A 19,632-nucleotide genomic window follows, 5' to 3' on the forward strand; every position below is an offset into this window, starting at 1 on the left:
CGTCCAACCGACCTCTCAACCACAGACGTGTATGGCTTTGTATGGGCGAGCGGTTTGCTGATGACAACATTGTGAACAGAGCGCCCCATGGAGGTGGTGTGGTTATGGTCTGGGCAGGCATAAGCTATGGACAACAAATACAAATGCATTTTATCTATAGCAATTTGAATGCACACAGATAACGTGACGAGATCCTGAGGCCCATTGTCGTGCCATTCATCTGCCGCCATCACCCCATGTTTCAGCATGATAATCCACAGCCCCATGTAAGAATCTATACACAATTCCTGGAAGCTGAAAATACATACACACCAGACATGTCACCCATTGAACATGTTCGGGATGCTCTGGATTGACAATGTACCTGCCAATATCCAGCACCTTCACACAGCCATTGTCCCACAACCAAATCTATGTGAAGGAGATGTGTCACGCTGCATGAGGCAAATGGTCATACCACTGGTTTTCACACCGCTTCACTTAAGTATCTGTGACTAACAGATGCATATCTGTATTCTCAGGTCATGCGATTAGGGCCTAATGAATTTATTCCAATTGACTGATTTCCTTATATGAACTGTAACTCAGTAAAATCTTTGAAATTGTTGCATGTTGCATTTATATTTTTGTTCAGTATTTAGTAATTGCTTTGTGATTAAGCCATGAGTTGAGCCATTTTAATTACACAAGTGAATAGGGAGTGTTCAAGAACAAAAAAAAATGCTAATCACAACTACAATGCAATGTTGTACCATAGAGTGATAAGAAATTACTACGGATAAACATTGATATATGATCAGTTCTCTACAAATCATTGTGTGTGAGTTTATGGCCCGCCTGTCAGCTTGCATTCTCCTTCGACTTCAATAAGGAGTTTTCGGCTACAGGACTGCCGCTGACCGGATGTTTGTTTGTCACACCATTCTTTGTAAACCCTATACTGTCATGCGTAAAAAGCCCAGGAGGGCATCGGTTTGAGAACCTGGATCTAGTGTGGCTGGCACCAATGATGATACCACGCTCGCTGTAGGAGAGATCAATTTTTGTGAAAATGAGTGTAAATGGTGGTGAGTATAAATGGTGATTTAGCCAAAAAGCCAAGTGTATTAGTCTTGAGAGAATAGATGGAACCAATATTCAAACAACAACTATGTTAAGAGAAGATGACAATATAAAGTTTATTCTCTTTTCAATGACACTAACGGAATTACATAGAAATTGGAGTTTAGATAGTGTCATCCAGATGGACACACTCAATCTGAAAATATTTTTCACTCACTTCATTGGAGTGTTGTGTACAACAACCACAGCTTAAAGACCATTTCAAATGTATACAATTGACACCAGGAGGGAAGACCACTCACACATTTGCAACTTGATGGAAATATTTTGCACCTCCTTGTGTAGTTGCTTATTTGGTATGTCTAGCATCCATACAATGCTGTTAGGGGAATATCAACTGAAGACATCAACATACTTCAATTCACCAGAAGCAAAGCTTAAGTTAAGTTGGAGGCATTAAATGGGAGAAAAACAGAATGATTTCTCTAGAATTCCCCTGGTCATTTTCTTTAGATGTTTTTTTTTTTTTACTCGAGAGTCAAGTCGATGAACATTACTGCTAAAACAATAAAAGGAGCATCCATTGCTAAATACAAATCCTAACAAAAACATGGTAGTAAAAAAATAGGTTTACGAAATATGATAAGTGGATGCTAGCTGGACATGATTATGGCGCTGGGGTTGGGGGCATGGTTCCTTCCCGAAAAAAGGAATTTGGACATAGATGCAAAGTTCAGCAATAGTCCAATTCAGCATCAAAACAGATTATGACAGGAGAGATTCTGGTCCAAAATGCAGGCCTTTCAGGAACATTGATAATATTGGTTCTTCAAGTCTCTAGTTTGGTCAGTGTCATCCATTCAAGTTGAAGATATTTGCGTTCTTCATGCACACTTGCACATACAGAAAAAGGGTTTAAAACCGCAGGTGTGTCTACGTTGCACTGATACTGATAGAATGGTCAAATCCAGATTCAGGGAAACAGTCCATTTCAAACAGTTCTCTTCATAGGCCCAACATTTTAGAGTGAGTTTGTATGCATGTGTGTCAGTGAGTAAGCAGGTTTCATATTTAAGCCCGAGGTTGTGATCACATCTAAAATTTTAGCCATGTAGTGCGAGACAGTGCACTCAAAGGTTTACGTATGTGCGTTTATCATTACGTTTGTGTGGAGTAATAGCACTAAACAAGCTTCCCTCCATGTCACCATGTTATCAGTACTGTCTCACTAAGGGGTCTGTTGAAGGAGTCCCTGCTCTCGTGGTGGAGGTCCAGGTTCACTCCATGCCCTCTGGGTCAGCCTGGGCCATGTACGCATCCAGCTCAGCGTCCAGGTTGCCCTTGGTCTTGGACATGTAGGCGTCAAGCTGGTTGTCCAGCTGCTCGCGGGTCATCCCTGGGCCACCTCCCCTGCCCCGGCCTCCTCTTGCCCCCCCACGACCGCGGCCAACACCCCTGCCGGCAAAGCTACCACGCCCACGCAGACCGCCTCGTCCTGGAGGCAGAGAGATGGTGGTCAACAACACCAACCAAACTACGATAGAGTCACAATGCGTTAACAAAATGGCTGCTGCACAAATTTTCATGTAAACAAGAAACTTGAGGCAGATTGTGACATGTCAATATACAGATTTAATTCATCCCAGCTCCATACCCCTGGCTCCCACTCCTCTTCCAGCTCCTCTTCCGAAGGCACCTCCACGACCAGCAAACCCTCCTCTCTGACGCATCCCCCTACGGTGGGCCACCCGGCCTGGACCCCCTCTGCCACGCATCTGGCCCATGCTTGGGGCAAGGCGATTCCCTATCACGACACAGGATGTAATAAAGGAACAGTTAGCTAGCGACTTAGCTGAAGGTTGATAAGTTAGCATTTAGGAATTGAACTATCACATTTCAGTTTAAGAACAAAGTTGTCAAGTGAATACAAGAACCTTCTGCAAGCTTATCATCCACCCCCATTTCCGCCACACCTAAGTAAAACAGCTAAAGTATTCCAATTCTATGAGCAAAAAAAAAAACTGTACACCATCTTGTTTTAAGTTAGCCTTGACAGACAGGGTAAAGACGTTTGCCCATGTATTCTCTCGAATCACATGTATTCTGACAGAATAACAATTAGTGAGACTGTAAATGCACTAATATAACTTCAAATGCTATGACCAAGATTGGTTCATTTTTATTTTATTTTTACAGAATGCCAGTATGCAACAGCTATACGACAGCAGTGCACATTTTGAATCGGCACAATTACATAAAAACAGAAATTAAAGCCAACGTTTAGACATCAGGATTATTTCAATTAATTTCACTTGAAGTATTACCCTCATTTTAAAAATGTTTTATTCTAAATGTTTTCTAAAATCTATCCCCTCCACCAGGAGTGTGTAGAAATGGGTGTGGGGTGACTGTGGATAAGTAGGGACAGTGCAGCTGTTGTTAGATCCGTCACCACATGTTCAGTTGCACAACAGTTGCCAAGATGCCGGGCCAATCAGGACAGCAGGGGGTTTATGGAGAGTGGAGTTACATGATTGAAAGCCACATTCCCTCAGGTTGAGGGGATGGATAGTAAACCAGGGGGTGAAGCCATACTTTGATTGACAGCTCCACCTGGACAGACAGCTGGGGTATTCCATTCAACTCAGCAGAGGGCATTTGTTCAAGCTAGTTTACAGATGAAGTCACCCCTTAAAATATCTAAATGTGCCTTTCCCCTATGCAAAAAAAGTACAAGGCCAACATAAAAGCTGTGGAAAGTATATTCCAGCCCCAGGGTAGAACATTTCAGAGAAAACATTCTTGTCGTAGTCTTTCAATTTATGAGGCCAACATTCTCAGGTCTAACATAGTACCAAAATATCAATCCAAGTAGGCTTTGCTGTCTGATACCAAATGCTCACCTCTCAGAGCCATAGCTCCCCTCAGGGCTCCTCCTCTGCCGCGGCCTCGCAGACCTCCTCTGGTCATCCCCCGCATCCCTCCAATGGAAAACCCCCGGCCTCCAGCACCCCCCCGCATCAAGGCCCCGATGGGCCGGCCCAGCCTGGCCTGGATGTTGCTCTTCCCCAGGCGTTGCTTCAGGCTCTGGGAGGGTTAGGTGGAAGATTGATACCAAGTGGCAGGGATAGGGAGGTGGTGAAGCACTCAGCATTTATGTGATCTGTATATTAACCTTTGCTCTACGGTCCCCTCTCTTACTAGGTCTGCGTCAAGCATTTCAAGTTCCTAATATATTCTGATTTCAAGTGTAAAGCCTTTTTCCCGATCCCCACCATACACTTATAGAACATGGCCTGTTTCCGGTGTCCCATTCCGCTCTCCTTCTCACCTGTTTAGTGCTTCAGATGTCTCCATTTGTTTCTATCTCAATTCATCTTAACGTGAGGAATTGCAGAAAGACTAAATGAGATGGAGCACCGTATCTCACCTGCTTGTGGTGCAGGGCGGCCTGCACAGAGGGTCTGTTCTCCATCTGCTGGGCGAGGCGACGGTTCCGGGCGCTGGCCATGTGTTGCTGCTGCATGGTGGCTCGCACACTCACCGCTGTCGGCGCCTTGTTCTTCAGCATGGTAGTGAAGCTTTGGAGGGGAGGGGGAGCGGGACAGAAGGGGGAAGAGGAGGGAAAGAGAGGATATGGAGGGGGAGGGAGGGTTCCAAATCAAGTCATTTCTCATACCATGGACACGGCCACAGGAGCTGTGGTGTGTTATGAATGCCCCACTTGTTGGCACCTCACTCTCTTTGTTTCTCTCTCTCAGTGTTAAGTATTTGACAACCCAAAATGACTTCTGGAAGCAATTCAGCACATTTTAGGTTAAAGTAAAACAAAGTAGAAAGATGGATGAAAAGGCAGTAGAAGAACCACTGGAACAGATGTGACAGATTGGAAGACAAGAATGAGAAAGGCAGGAGAGAACAGAAAGAGGATGTCAAGAGAGGAGAGTGATTGCCACTTACAGGCCTCCCGCCACCTTGTTTTGATGTCATCCGCCTGCGAAAAAGGCCTGGTGGAGGTTGGAGGCCCAGGACTGGAGGGGTATCTGGCAACCCAGCCACTTACAGCCCGGACCGTGCCTTGTGCTCACACCACACATGAGAATAGAAGGGGGAGAGAGAATAGAAGGGGGGGGGGGGGGTTGGTCACGTCCGGGCTAGGACTGGGCACCTAGTCTTATAGAAAGACTTCAGAGCACAGAGAACTGAAAATTAAAGTGGTAGCAAAGAAGAGAGGAAGAGGAGACAAATGGCTAAACAAACAGTCATTTAGTTGAGAGAGAGTTGTGTGTGTAGAGAGGGTTGGAGAGGAGCGGGAGGGTGCTTTGGCACACCCTCCCCTTTTCATTGGTTTGGTCTCTCCTCTCCCATACGTACAGTATATTTTGGGTTGTGTGACACACAGAGAGGAGTGCCCGGGCATATCAGGAGTGCAGCCTGTGCCCATTCTAGGGCAGTCGCCTTACCAAGCATCACCGTTACCCTCTCTCCTTGGGTCTAAGTGTGCGCTGCTCACACAAAAGGTTGGCCCGGAGCACCATGTTTGCACTCCAAACTCTGTTTGTTGAACTTTTTGTCAGCAAATGCTGACTACGGCATGCCTTTTGAGTGAGCGGAGCACACGTCGGCCCTGGGCAGTCTAGCGTCCATGTCTGGTCAGGTCCCCAACAGTGGCCTTCCGTAGTAGAGCACACTAGGGCCGTCTGTACCACTGTTTCGCCCTTCGCCTCGCTTAGTGCTGTCAGGGTGCGTAGCGCGTCTCACCGCTCATTCAGGGACTGCTTGGTGGTGCTTTTCAGCACAACTTTTTGGGAGGAGGGAGCACTCATTTTGACTTCACTGGAACTCCTTGTAACAAGCAACAGACAAGAGAGGGATTGGGATAGGGATTGTAAAGGGAGGGGGAGGGTGTAAAAGGGAGGGGGAGGGGGGACTGGTTAGAAAAACTTCACAAGCAAGGAGATGGAAATACACCCGTGTTGGCCATTTCATCTGTGCATAACTAACTAGTTGTATAATAATTCATTATATTTAGCTGGCAAAATGGTTACCGTAGTTTGTAGATCGCTAGCGTTGGCTAGTTGTGGTATCCAAATAGTTAATTAGCATCAACCAATAATTGGATGCATAATTGTAATTAAGAAAACGCCACGGGCTCGAAATAAACATATCGTGGACATTGCAGGCACAACATAACGTTACACGTCCAGTTAATAAGAACATGTACCACATGCGTTGACTTCACTGCGTTTGAAAGACAAACGAGAGACGGGACATCTACAAAAACTATAGTAACGTTACCTATTCGCGGTAGTTAATTACCTACCTATAAACAGCCTGTAAGCAACAACAAAAAAAGGGAACCTGCAGTGTGAGCTAACATTGGGCTGGCGTCCCCAACGAGTCTGAATATTAGTCAACGTAAATAACGTTAGCTAGCTAACTAGCTATAAACTATTTAAAATAGTAAACATTGTCTGAAACAAGTTCAGTAGACGATTGGTAGAAACTTACTTTGATCGGTGCTTGTTATGTCAATACTCGTTTCACTTGGCTAGCAAGCGAACTACTAGCTGTGCTAGTTATCTTCGTTAACTTGAGCGATGAACCAGTTACGAGTTAGCTAGTAGCTAAGCTAGTTGCAGTCGAAAGATCTGGATCCACTTCTCACTTGATGTTTTCGTTCGCCTTGCTCTTTCGGATAATATTAAAATACGAACTATCCTAGCTAGCTACAATGATTAAAACAGTAACGTTATTTGATTATTATTATTTTTTAACTGAGAACAGCCTGTTCTCCCTATCTCCCTTCCTTACAAAATGGTGCTAACTGGCGGAAAATGGAGATGTTTTATAGCTACGTCACATAGTTACTTCCTGGAGGGGTTTTACGTTTGTTGTTGTCACTGTTTCTGGAGGAGAAATGGCTGCCGCTCTAGCTGTGGTGGAGACACCGTCCGGGAAGGATGCAATTGCAGAAGGACTGCTTGACCTCTTAAAACCAGCTGTCCAGCAGCTTGATCTTCATGTACACTCAGTGAGGTGGGTAGCTAGTAGCAAGATATGTGCTTCGACTTAAAATGTGCCTGCTAGATACAGCTCCATTTACAGCTAGCTAGCTTGCTATCAAATATGATGCTTTCAAGACAACTGGGAACACCAACAAAACATGGTAAAATCTTAACGTGGATGATCTTTGGGTTTAAAAGTCCGTGTTCTAGAAAGAGGCCCGTGTTCCCAGTTGTTTTGAACGCAGAAATAAGATCACCCCATCGTCATGACAGTCCAGCGATGCAGCCCTTCCTCCTCCCTAGTAGGAACTAGGAACTCGGAAATGTCCTACTAGGCTAACCGTTGAACGCAGCACGCGTAGAGAAATAATAATGCCGTCTTTTTGTAGGCATTAACTCCGCCATGGTGTGTTGGACAATGCCTATGGGGGAAATTAATGGCGGTTTTGGATAAACGCCAAAAATAAGGTCTGTGCTAAAACGGCTTAGGAGATCTTATACGTTTTTGTTCTATGGTCATCTTCAACAGCTAACGCCACCTTTTTGAGAATTTGTAATAAAAAACATTAAGCACATAAAGGCTTCATCATTCATAAAGGTCATGCTAACTGACTGTTAACTCATAGAACAAAATGCATTTATTCCAAAACCCTATTATTTCCCCATTATTTTTTCCATAGGGATGGTTGAACGAACCAGAGGTAACTCATTCTGGGTTTTAGGACTACAAACTAGCAAGCTCTATAACTACAACCAGTTAGCAAGTCAGAGTTTCCTAGTTCCGACTAGCACGTGAATGAGGCGTTAGTTATCAGGGACAGATTCCCTAAAAACATCCCGCTTCGATATAGTTTCAAGTTTTATTAGTTGTATGTACGGGATACACATGGTATACACCAGCCAACAAAATGCTTATGTGACCCCTCTTTCTTCAGGCAGCTTTGTTATGACTTTAACTAAGCACGTACTGATAGAGAGAGAATACCTGGGTTATATCAGTGTGGGCATATATATATATATATATATATATATATATATATATATATATATATATATATATAAGTTTGGAAATACCTGCTCATTCCAGAGTTTATTATTATTTTTTTTTTTACTATTTTCTACATTGTAATAGTGAAGAGATCCAAACTATGAAATGGAACATACATGATTCCATATGAGTTATTTCATAGTGTTGATGTCTTTGTTATTATTCTACCATGTAGAAAATAGTACAAATAAAGAAAATCCCTGTAGGTCTACAGGACACTGTGTATTACCATGAGTCAGTATGCCCATGAATGATACAGGGTAAGATATACCATGAGACTGTATATGTACCATGTATAGAATAATGCTGTGCCTCCACCTGATAAGCAATAAGACGTGAAAGGTTATAATTAGCTTATTAGGAAACTACATGATACACCCACACAGTGACAAACACAACCTTTTCCCCCCACGATAGTAGAATTGATTCAAACTAAAGATAATGGTCAAAAATAAATTAGAATGTAAAAAAAATTAAGACATAGCAATTATCACAAAGAACAATGAGCCAAGGAGGACCACAGAATAATACTGGACCTAATAAAACCCTGAGAGAAAATGTAAACTGGTATAATATTAAAACCTCAAAATGAGAAAATTATTTGAATAAGATTCATAAAAAATCAACAGTTTTGCAATTTTACAAATATATATATTTACATCTTAGTAATTTAGCAGACACTCTTATTCAGAGCGACTTACAGTAGGGAGTGCATACATTTTTATACTGGTCCCCCGTGGGAGTTGAACTCACAACCCTGGCATTGCAAGTGCCATGCTCTAGTGAGCCACACAGGCTATAACAAATATGGATCAAACCCTGTAAACAGCTGAAACCCGGGGGAAAATATACTGTAGCTAAAGTTACTTTCCAAACCTAGAACCCTAGTATGCTGAAGCTAGTTTGAAACTAGTACCAGAATACATACCTAAAAGCCGGTAGATGGTAAAGTTAAAACACTTTTTTTAAATTGATTTTTTTTACAAACAATAAAAACCTTGGGGCGCCCTGAAAATAATATTAATACGTTTGGCCCTTGTCCTTGGACACAGAGGGGTTAAACATTCAAGTTACCATCCATCCAGTGAAGAGAGGGGAACCGGACAGAGGGAGCGTAGGTAACCGGCATCCGTCAATGAGAGGACCAGGCCCTCCACAGGATTTAACAGGTGAAAAATCAACTAGGGAGCTCCATCGGTGCCGAGAGAGAACTTGTACAACGACTGCAGGAAGCCGGTGATGATGTAGTGGTAGGATCAATAGGATCCTGCTGGTAGAGTAGCCAGCATGTCGTTCGACTGTCCCTCGAGGATGATGACCAATCCGGTGAACCACAAAATTAAACAAGAATAGTGAGTGAAAAGGAACTGGCTACACTCATACCGCCCCTGACTATTAAACAAAAAGCTAATTGAACAATGAACTTTGGTGTCTCAACACTCTAGCGAAATCCGTCGTTGTTCCCCAAGATCACCTCAGTCCAACTCCCACGTACCCGCCCAATCTACTTCATGCCACACCTTACATGGACAGTTCTGTACGGGGACCCAGGCAGTTCCAGAATGCAGACATGACTATTGCCACACATAATAAATTACATCCAGTCTTTAAAGGGGGTTACAATTCCAATTACTTGCAGGTTCCTTCTCGAAATGCAACAACAATAAGAAATGATAAAATATAAGAATGCAAACATAAAGGAAATGGCTCAGTAGAATAGAAAAATATTTGAGCATATGTATAATAAAGGAAGGCACCATTTATATTCCAATATTTGGGTACAAGTGTCTAAATTGTACAGTATTTAGCAATTATAATAAGAGTCTGGTTGTAACATTTGTGTTGTGTGTGCGTGATAGAGTGCATGTGTGCTAAGGTGCAGAGAATCAGAGCAGGTGGTCAGTCCAGTTCAAGTGTTCAGCAGTCTAATGGCTTGTAGATAGGAACTGTCTCTGAGCCTTTTGGTATCAGACCTATCAGACCTTCCGACACCGTCCACCTGATGGTATGGGAGTGAACAGCTCGTGGCTGGGGTGTGTGGGTTCCTTAACGATGCTGCAGGCCTTCCTCAGGCACAGTTTTGAGTAAATGTCCTGGATGGGTGGGAGCATGGTCCCAGTGATGTACTGGGCCATCTTCACCCCCCGCTGGAGGGCTTTGCGGTCGTGGACGGAGCAATTCCTGTACCAGGCCATGGTACAACCGGTCAGGACGCTCTCGAGGGTGCATTGGTATTATTTGGAGAGAATCCCGGGATGGCATGCTGAATTTCTTTAGCCGCCTTAGGAAGTAGAGATGCTGTTGCGGCCTCTTGACAAGAGTGGTGGTGTTGTTGGTCCATGTCAAGTCCTCGGTGATGTGGATGCAGAAGAACTTAAAACTGCTGACTCTCTGTACTGCAGTCCCGTTCTTGTGGATTGGGGCATGTTCCCTCCTCTGCTTCCTGAAGTCAACAATGAAATCCTATGTTTTGCTGACGTTGAGGGAGAGGTTGTTGTCCTGGCACCAGAATGCCAGTTCACTTACCTCCTCCCTATAGGCTGACTTTAAGAGTCAGTATGGAGGAGGTGTTGTTACCAATCCTCACAGCCTGTGGTCTGACCGTCAGGAAGTCCAGGGCCCAGTTGCAGAGGGTGGTGTCCAGATCCAGGGCTCTGAGCTTTGTGTCGAGCTTAGAGGGAACAATAGTGTTGAATGCTGAACTGTAGTCACTGAACGGCATTCTCACATAGGTGTTCCTTTTGTCCAGATGTGTTACAGCTGTGTGAATAGCGATGGAAATGGCATCTTCCGTGGATCTGTTGGAGCGGTAGGTAAATTGGAGTGGGTCCAGCGTGCGTGGCCTGCTGGCCATGATCAGCACCTTGAAGCACTTCATGATGACCGGGGTGAGTGCGACAGGGCGATAGTCATGTCGCCTTGTTTTTCTTGGGCACTGGGATGATGGTGGTCTCCTTGAAGCAGGTGGGGAATACAACCTGGGAGAGGAAGAGGTTGAAGATGTCCGAGAAGACTCCCGCCAGCTTTTCAGCACACACTCTGAGGAAGCGGCCAGGGATGCCATCTGGACCGGCGGCTTTGTGAGTTTTCACTCTTCAGAGTTTTCTCGGAGAGCAAAATCACCTGGTCCTCCGAAGCAGTGAGAGTCTTCCTGAATGGCTATTGTCTGCCTCAAAGCGAGTATAGAATGTGTTAAGCTCGTCTGGGAGGGAGGTTTAGGTGGGCACTACACAGATGGATTTGCCTTTCTAGTCCGTAATGGTCTATAATCCTTCCCACATGCGTTGCGAGTCTGAGTTGTCTGACATAAATTCAAGTTTGAGTCTGTGTTGTCTTTTTGCGTCCCTAATGGATTTGAGGAGCTCGTACCTGCTTACCCTGTGTGTGTTGTACGCCATCGAGTCATTGGGGTTCGTTCTGCTGGCATTGAATGCTGCAGTACGGGCTCCCAGCATGGTATGGATTAGAGGTCAACCGATTAATCGGAATGGCCAATTTAATTAGGGCCGATTTCAAGATTTCATAACAATCGGAAATTGGTCATTTTGGACGCCGATTAAAAAAAATATATATTTTTTTTACACCTTTGTTTAATCTTTATTTAACTAGGCAAGTCAGTTAAGAACACATTCTTATTTTCAATGACGGCCTAGGAACGGTGGGTTAACTGCCTTGTTCAGGGGTAGAACGACAGATTTTTACATTGTCAGCTCAGGGATTCAATCTTGCAACCTTACGGTTAACTAGTCCAATGCTCTAACCTCCTGCCTCACGAGGAGCCCACCTGTTACACAAATTCAGTAAGAAGCCATGGTAAGTTGCTAGCTACCATTAAACTTAGTCAATCATAATCACTAGTTATAACTACACATGGTTGATGATATTACTAGTTTATCTAGCATGTCCTGCGTTGCAGTGCGCATTCGCGAAAAAGGACTGTCGTTGCTCCAACGTGTACCTAACCATAAACATCAATGCCTTTCTTAAAATCAATACGCAGAAGTATATTTTTAAACCTGCCTATTTAGCTACAAGAAATCCAGGTTAGCAGGCAATATTAACCTGGTGAAATTGTGTCACTTCTCTTGCGTTCATTGCACGCAGAGTCAGGGTGGGTATATGCAACAGTTTGGGCCGCCTGGCTCATTGCTAACTAAATTTGCCAGAATTTTACGTAATTATGACATAACATTGAAGGTTGTGCAATGTAACAGGAATATTTAGACTGATGGATGCCACCCGTTAGATAAAATACGGAATGGTTCCGTATTTCACTGAAAGAATAAATGTCTTGTTTTCGAGATTATAGTTTCCGGATTCGACCATATTAATGACCTAAGGCTCGTATTTCAGTGTGTTATTATGTTATAATTAAGTCTATGATTTGATAGAGCAGTCTGACTGAGCGGTGGTAGGCAGCAGCAGGCTCGTAAGCATTCATTCAAACAGCACTTTTGTGCGTTTTGCCAGCAGCTCTGCTGTTTATGACTTCAAGCCTATCAACTCCCGATATTAGGCTGGTGTAACGATGTGATGTGAAATGGCTAGCTAGTTAGCGGGGTGCGCACTAATAGGGCTTCAAACGTCACTCGCTCTGAGACTTGGAGTAGTCTGCATGGGTAACTTCTTACCTGGGAATATTGAAGACTCATGTTAAAAGGAACCACCAGCTTTCATATGTTCTCATGTTCTGAGCAAGGAGCTTAAACGTTAGCTTTCTTACATGGCACATATTGCACTTTTACTTTCTTCTCCAACACTTTGTTTTTGCATTATTTAAACCAAATTGTACACGTTTTATTATTTATTTGAGACTAAATTGATTTTACTGATGTATTATATTAAGTTAAAATAAGTGTTCATTCAGTATTGTTGTAATTGTCATTATTACAAATACATTTTTTTTAAAAAATCGTCCGATTAATCGGTATCGGCTTTTTTGTCCTCCAATAATCGGTATCGGCGTTGAAAAATCATAATCGGTCGACCTCTAGTACGGATATCTCCGTTCATCCAGGGATTTTGGTTGGGGTATGTCCGGATTGTAATTGTGCATACAACATAATCAACACATTTCCTAATGAAGCCTGTGAGTGCGAATGTATATTCCTTAACATTGATGATGAGTCTTAGGTGATCTTTGAACATATTCCAATTAGTATACTCAAAAACAGTCCTGCATTATTGAGTCTGCCTCCTGTGTCCAGTGCCTCACTATTCTCTGTGTTGGTGGATCAGCTACAACTTTTTCATAGCAAGTTAAGAACTTACGTAGCAGGTTAGGAGAATTAGGTTAGGAAAAGGGTTAGGGTTAGAGAAAATGCTCTCGTAACCTGCTACGAAAAGTCACTTGTATTGAAGAGGCGTGTTTTTAGGGAGGGACATTCTGGATGTCTCCTTTCCTCATTACTTTGTTACTTGCTGTAGCCCAAGTAGGCCTATGCTACAGATGTCAATGGAGTCTGCTGTAACCACTCTTTGTCTGTTGTAGTAGCAATGATTGTTACTTTACTATTTTTCTCTATGAATAATGCTATTGCGTTTTCTTGTTATAGGGAAAGCCAGGTGGAACTACGAGAACACATAGACAATCTAGCCACAGGTAAAATGATTTACTTTTACATGCTTATTATGCCTTCCCGGGGGAGCAGGAAAGTGGAGTGGTGCTAGGTTAATGCACTTGACCCTGTGAAAGAAAGCCCTTAGCCAAGCCCATGAAAACCAGTGTGTGAGACAGGCAGATGCTGCTGTGATGTGACCAGTACAACCACAGATTTTGACGCTTGTGTAAGGCTTCTACAAGCTCATGTGCTGCCTGGGGGTAATTAAATTGAAAGAGGTATATCCTTTATTCAGAACCTGTGATTTTCATGAGAGCATTAAAAAAAAGTGTTAAAATTATATACAGAATCAATCCTACTGTTGAAGGTATGAATGAGACCTGAATACCTTACCAAAATGGCTGCTGTCTTTTATCAATTTTCTTTATGGTTAGCCAAACCATCCTGTCAGTCATCCTCAGCTCATCCCTTCATTTTTAGAGCTGTGCAGGATAAATGAGCACCAGAAGGTGGTGCTAGACCTGGACCCCTATGTGAAAAAGCTGCTGAATGCGAGACGCAGGGTGGTGCTGGTCAACAACATACTACAGAATGCTCAGGTCAGTGGCTCAAAGCAAGAGCTTGGATGCTTTCTTTCTTATTTGCTTGTGCTGTTTTGTGGGCCTTCTTTTACTCCTGTCATTTTACCTAACACTCTTTTTATGTGTCACTGTGTCCAATTCATTGTTTTAGTGTTCATTTAGTGTTCCATGTGTCCGTCTATACATTAAATATGTGGATGAAATGTGTATTTGTTCAATTCCAATGGGCATGGCAATTCTGCCTTGTCTATGCATTTTGCATTTATGCAGCTCTGCTAGCTACTCGGGTGCAGTGGCCATTTTATCATGTAAATCTTGGGATGCATGCCAGCAAAGCCACAAAACAATACATGAATTGATCTATAACGGTGACAAACGGTGCCAACAAACCTACATAAAGATGTCCCAACAGCAGTTCCAACACATTACCACTGCTACTCCTGGCTTTCAGCGGAGACTTATCTGGCAGCAAAACAGTTAATTCAGCCTCATTTACATAACTGATATGGCTGACTTGCTTAAACAAATGTGGTTTCTAATGACAATTGAGATGTACAAACTATGGCATTAGGGGACGACAAGCAGATTAAAGGCAATCCGTAATTTTGATTAAGACAATAATGAGCTAGCTAGGACGGATGTAGTCAATATAACAATTGTTTTAGCACTTTTGAAATGTACAGCGACAGAATTCAGAACATGGGCCGTTCTTACAGTGTTCTCACTGTACACCAAGTCAGAACTGTAGGATAAATAAAGGGGACATATAAAGCAGACAATGAAAGCTCTTACAATATTCAATGATTACATTTCTCTAAAACAGGTTATAGGCTGGCTACATGCGTACCACCAATTCAGAACAGTAGGCAAAGTTAAGAGGGGTAAATAGACCAAATTATTAGGGTGAGGCACATGTGCTACTAACATCTTACTACACAACATACACTTAGTATTACTTTCTTAGCTACCGTATACATATCTCCCTGGCATATTACATAATTCATGCAGCAGTGTACAATACATTTTTGGACTCACCTTGTTGTGCTGTGCTCACTTGAACAGGAAGGTGGTGGGTGGTTCTTCATGCGCAAATTTTATCATCAAAGTCGGGCATTCTATGGATTTATGGTGCTTTCAAAACAACTGGGAACTCAGGGGGAAAAAACAAGGTTGAATCATGATGTTGTCATTGATCTTCAGGTCGGTAGCTCTAGAAAGAGGCCTGATTTACAATTCCTTGTTGGATGACAGTTCAAAACGTATTTTTCCAGTCAGAGCTAATTTATTCCCGACTTCCCAGTTGTTTTGAACTCACTGAAGTCATTCCGCAGTTCCGAGTTAACAGTTGTTTTGAGCGCGGAACAAATCATGCTTCATTGACAGTGTATGGACAGTGTTGAATGTTAATCATTTTACACTTGGAAAAGAGCCCCTTAATCCCAAATTTGGGACCACACAGTCACTGTCACTGATTATTTCCAAACCACACATTTTTGAATTTGCGATTTCCAACTTGTGTAATGTTTATGTCCAATGGCCGATAAGCAGCGATATGTTTTATCTATAATTTCTCTTCATTATTTCTCTTCATATGACACGGATTTGCCAGTAGATTGTCGACTTGATTCATGATGACTGCTAGCTAAGATTTTGGAAGTATGATTTTGACAGTCCAATCAAAGCTACTGTAGATATGTGACTTGACGTCATTTTATCTGTGGCCAATGACCTTGAGTCTTCTTGAATGGGCACTTCTAATGTAACTCTATGGCAGCACCCAAAGGGCTAGAATTTTCGAGGTCTACCCTTAGACTTGGCAGTGACGCAGTGTCCCCATGAGTGACAGAACACTGAGCCAATCACAGCGCAACGCTCCATATTTTCTGCTGGCTTGCCCCACCACCACAGAAAGCACTGAGCTAGGCTAAAACACCTGCATTTTGGAGCTGCCTTACTCAAGAAAAAAAAAAGAGACCATGTTTGTATGCGGCTTTATTAACTAAATTATATATATTTTAAATTACATTCTTTGCAAATTGATATGTGATACGTATTAATGCCAAAATAACATGCAAAACAGGCAAGTCCAAAACATTTTTTATTTTATATTTTATTTTATCTAAAAATGTGGGGCTCAGGCCATGAATGACGGGTCGCCACTGCTCAGGTGGTATATTATTTCAAACTTCTGACTTTCAACATTCAATGCTCACTTGAATTTCACTCACTCTTTCTCCCTCTCTAGGAACGGCTGCGACGGCTCAATCACAATGTCGCCAAGGAGACGGCGCGTCGAAAGACCATGCTGGAGACCTCTGGAGCGTTCACTCCTCGGTCGCCTAGTAAACCATGACCACAGCCTCACTCCTCAGCCTGGAAAACAACACAACTTGTCTGCCTTCCTCCTGGACTAAATAAAGTTTTCACATTCAACTTTCCACTGGGGTTGGGCGGTATCCAGATTTTCATACCTTCATACCGTTCCTGTACCATACCGGGGAATACGGGATTACCGTCAGTGTGCACAAGGGGCGCTATTTATTTTCAAATGTAAAGAGTGTATATATATATATATATATATATATATATATATATATATATATATATATGCGTGTGTTGGGGTCCCAACAAATGATAACAAATTACTAGTGAATTCCCATAGCGGATGCTAGATAAATGCTAATAAGCGCAAGTGAACATAAACGAATTGCAAGGACAGATAACCATATCAAAAGGCTACTCACAGTTTGCTGTAGTACAAAATAAATATTAGATAGCAGGGATATTGATCCATTCGGGATTGATTGTCTTTGCTGTAACCTAGAAGCTTGATCTAGCTGCATAGCTGGAGTCCTGAGATGATAATTTATTTGGCACATCATAGATGGTTAACTTTTATGCCGTGGCATAGCAAACGGTATTGAAAATCATACCATCTGTATTTCAAAATGTCCTGGCATACGGTATATTGCCCAAGCCTACGCTATGAGAGTGGGTGGAATATTTCTTTCCATTCTCACAGACTATGCTCATTTTACCTGCTGAAACGCCGACGTTGCCTCTGCTTTGTGCTAATGTTCAACGAGTACATATCTTGTATAGTCATAAATTACTAATTTACAATAAGCCAAAAGCCATTAGAACCAGGAGCGCTTTGCTTCAGAAACGGACACAAGTTGATAGAATGTTAAGATTGTGCAAGCTAAAATTAGAATTGAAAATAAAAATAATTTGAAAGCGATCTAAAGTCATGCTTTTCACCATTGCATATATGTACAGCTTTGCTATGGCCAAAGGAGGGCATGGTTCATCCTTAACACATGACACTGTTTGACTAAGGTTTGCCAATCAATCACTTGTCACACTATTTTTCACATAGTTCAAGAAAATGAATTAAACAATGCATTTAATATGTTCAGACATTGCAACTCAAATAGGATTAAGTGTAGAACCATGGGTGGCTGGTTATCCTCAAGTTATTCAAGGAAATGTGAGTTTACATGCTTTGGGCGTACAGATTTTTACGAACCTCTTTCCAGAATATGTGAATGGATGCCTCTTCATTACATTCAAAGCTATGCCTACAGATATGTAATTGATGGAACCGGTTTCTCTGAAGGGTGATGTATTTTTTGTCTCTATGGACTCTGTAACTAGACCCGGCAATATAATATATTGCAGAGAAAAAAAAGATGCAAGGAATGTTTGGAAACAGCCGTCACTGTTTCACGCTTCTAGCAGCAGCTGATATGCACCGCTGCCTGATACGGTGTGTCAAACCTTTTTTTCTTGATGTCAAATCGAATTTTATTGGTTGCATACACATATTTTGCTGATGTTATCGCAGGTGCAGCGAAGTGCTTATGTTTCTAGCTCCGACAGTGTAGTAATACCCAATAGTACAAAACATCATGTTAGTGACAACATCTGTACTTAGTAGATGCAATTGAATAAAACAGAAGCATTACTATTTTCCGGTCCTTTATATTGTGAATTGTGCAAATACTCTGTTAGTGTATACATTTTAGTATAAGGAAATGGTATTAGTACTACTGTCATGACATTGTCGTATTGTGTGTGTGTATAGACAATCAGAGGAGGTCCTTAACATTATTTGTGTTTCAGCGGATTGGTCTGACAACACAATGAAATGTGTTATAGTAGCCAAATATTTACTCTGAAGTTTTACGCAAACACATTTCATTGGTTCAAGATGACAGATCAGTATCAAAGTTTAAGATGAATGGGGGCAAGTCAGTATTCTTACTAGCGAACTGTTTTCAAGCATTTTAACAGTAAACTTCAAGGACACCTTTGAAAAATGTGATTTTGAGGGATTGCTCTGTAATTCAAATTTCTGCTCTGTGATATTAATCACAATTCTCAAACAACACCATCTTTCTCACAAACAAACCTTATGTTTATGTGGATATACTGAACTTAAATCATGTTTTCATGCCAAGAAAGACAGCGTTGTAGGAAACTCAGCTCTGACCTACACTCACCAGCCAGTTTATTAGGTACACCACCCCATTCACGAATATGGATCGCTCCTACAGACAGTGAGTCACATGGCTGTGGCTTGCTATATAAAGCAGGCAGACTGGCATTGAGGCATTCAGTTACTGTTAAATTGAATGTTAGAATGGGCAAAACAAGTGACCTAAGCAACTTGGACCGTGGAATGATCATCGGTGCCTTGCGTGCCGGATCTAGTGTCTCAGAAACGGCCACCCTCCTGGGCTTTTCAAGCATGACAGTGTCCACAGTTAACTGAGAATGAAGCGACACAAACAAATCTAAGACTGGGCTAGAAATGCTCCTCCACTCTTTTTAAAAAGTCCTTCACCTGTATACCTTCTTAAGGATTGCTCTCCTGCATAATTGGATCAGTGGTAAAATGCAAAATGTGTCTGCCTCCTATGTCAACACTGAATGTTTTGTAACGAGAGAAGGTAGGTTGAAGGTGATCCAGTTGGGTTTGAACTGGAGTAGGAGGGAATGCGAGAGAGGGATTCGAGAGTGGGGCAAATGTCGAGAGGGGAAGGCTTGTGGAAGAGGTAGATGAATTGATACAAATGGATTGGGTGAGGGCAGCTGAGTTTGAGTTTTATGGTGGCGTTGTCATAGGTTGAGGTAGTTAGAGAGAAAGAGATGGAGGGAAAGGCTGAGACAAAGTAAAAATCTTACACTGACTGTACGGCCCTTGGTGTGTTTTTCAGATCAAACCGGACTTTCTTGAATATCCCTGAATTTCCCTGAACATGAATTTGGAGAGAATTTGTGCAGACATGTATGTATGGCACTTTCAATGGAGAGTTAGAGTTTCACTGTTGTGTAGTTTTTTATGCTTAACTCTTTTGTCTATTGTA

General features: G+C 42.4%; 2 protein-coding genes across 3 annotated transcripts; one reads left to right on the forward strand and one right to left on the reverse strand.

Annotated features, from left to right (window-relative positions):
- Nucleotides 1-1,153: 1,153 nt before the first annotated feature.
- On the reverse strand, nt 1,154-7,371 carry LOC109875816 (chromatin target of PRMT1 protein). Of its 2 annotated transcripts, none has more exons than XM_020468232.2 (6): nt 6,574-7,371; nt 5,824-5,907; nt 4,493-4,643; nt 3,966-4,149; nt 2,717-2,866; nt 1,154-2,557 (listed from the first exon to the last, which is right to left on the reverse strand). In XM_020468232.2, exons 2-6 carry the CDS (start codon nt 5,886-5,888, stop codon nt 2,340-2,342), a joined length of 768 nt encoding a protein of 255 aa, XP_020323821.1. In that variant the 5' UTR covers nt 5,889-5,907; nt 6,574-7,371; the 3' UTR covers nt 1,154-2,339. The 2 variants fall into 2 exon arrangements, with proteins under 2 accessions (XP_020323821.1, XP_020323822.1); XM_020468233.2 differs by having other exon boundaries at nt 1,160-2,557; nt 5,023-5,907; nt 6,574-6,891.
- LOC109875819 (SNARE-associated protein Snapin-like) lies at nt 6,044-16,698 on the forward strand. Its single transcript, XM_020468237.2, has 4 exons — nt 6,044-7,101; nt 13,674-13,720; nt 14,160-14,278; nt 16,506-16,698. Exons 1-4 carry the CDS (start codon nt 6,983-6,985, stop codon nt 16,611-16,613), a joined length of 393 nt encoding a protein of 130 aa, XP_020323826.1. The 5' UTR covers nt 6,044-6,982; the 3' UTR covers nt 16,614-16,698.
- The last annotated feature ends 2,934 nt before the right edge of the window (nt 16,699-19,632 follow it).

The sequence above is a fragment of the Oncorhynchus kisutch genome, linkage group LG14, assembly GCF_002021735.2.
Source record: "Oncorhynchus kisutch isolate 150728-3 linkage group LG14, Okis_V2, whole genome shotgun sequence".
NCBI classification, from domain to species: Eukaryota; Metazoa; Chordata; class Actinopteri; order Salmoniformes; family Salmonidae; genus Oncorhynchus; species Oncorhynchus kisutch.

Bases quoted from the DNA above. Each gene is read 5' to 3' on its own strand.
- LOC109875819 (XM_020468237.2), top strand. From the start codon at position 6,983: ATGGCTGCCGCTCTAGCTGTGGTGGAGACACCGTCCGGGAAGGATGCA. The intron at 7,102-13,673 runs GTGGGTAGCTAG...TTCTTGTTATAG, and splicing joins CTTCATGTACACTCAGTGAG to GGAAAGCCAGGTGGAACTAC. The intron at 13,721-14,159 runs GTAAAATGATTT...CTTCATTTTTAG, and splicing joins CATAGACAATCTAGCCACAG to AGCTGTGCAGGATAAATGAG.
- LOC109875816 (XM_020468232.2), bottom strand. From the start codon at position 5,888: ATGAGTGCTCCCTCCTCCCAAAAAGTTGTGCTGAAAAGCACCACCAAG. The intron at 2,867-3,965 runs GTGAGCATTTGG...GTGTCGTGATAG, and splicing joins GGGAGCTATGGCTCTGAGAG to GGAATCGCCTTGCCCCAAGC. The intron at 2,558-2,716 runs GTATGGAGCTGG...CTCTGCCTCCAG, and splicing joins AAGAGGAGTGGGAGCCAGGG to GACGAGGCGGTCTGCGTGGG.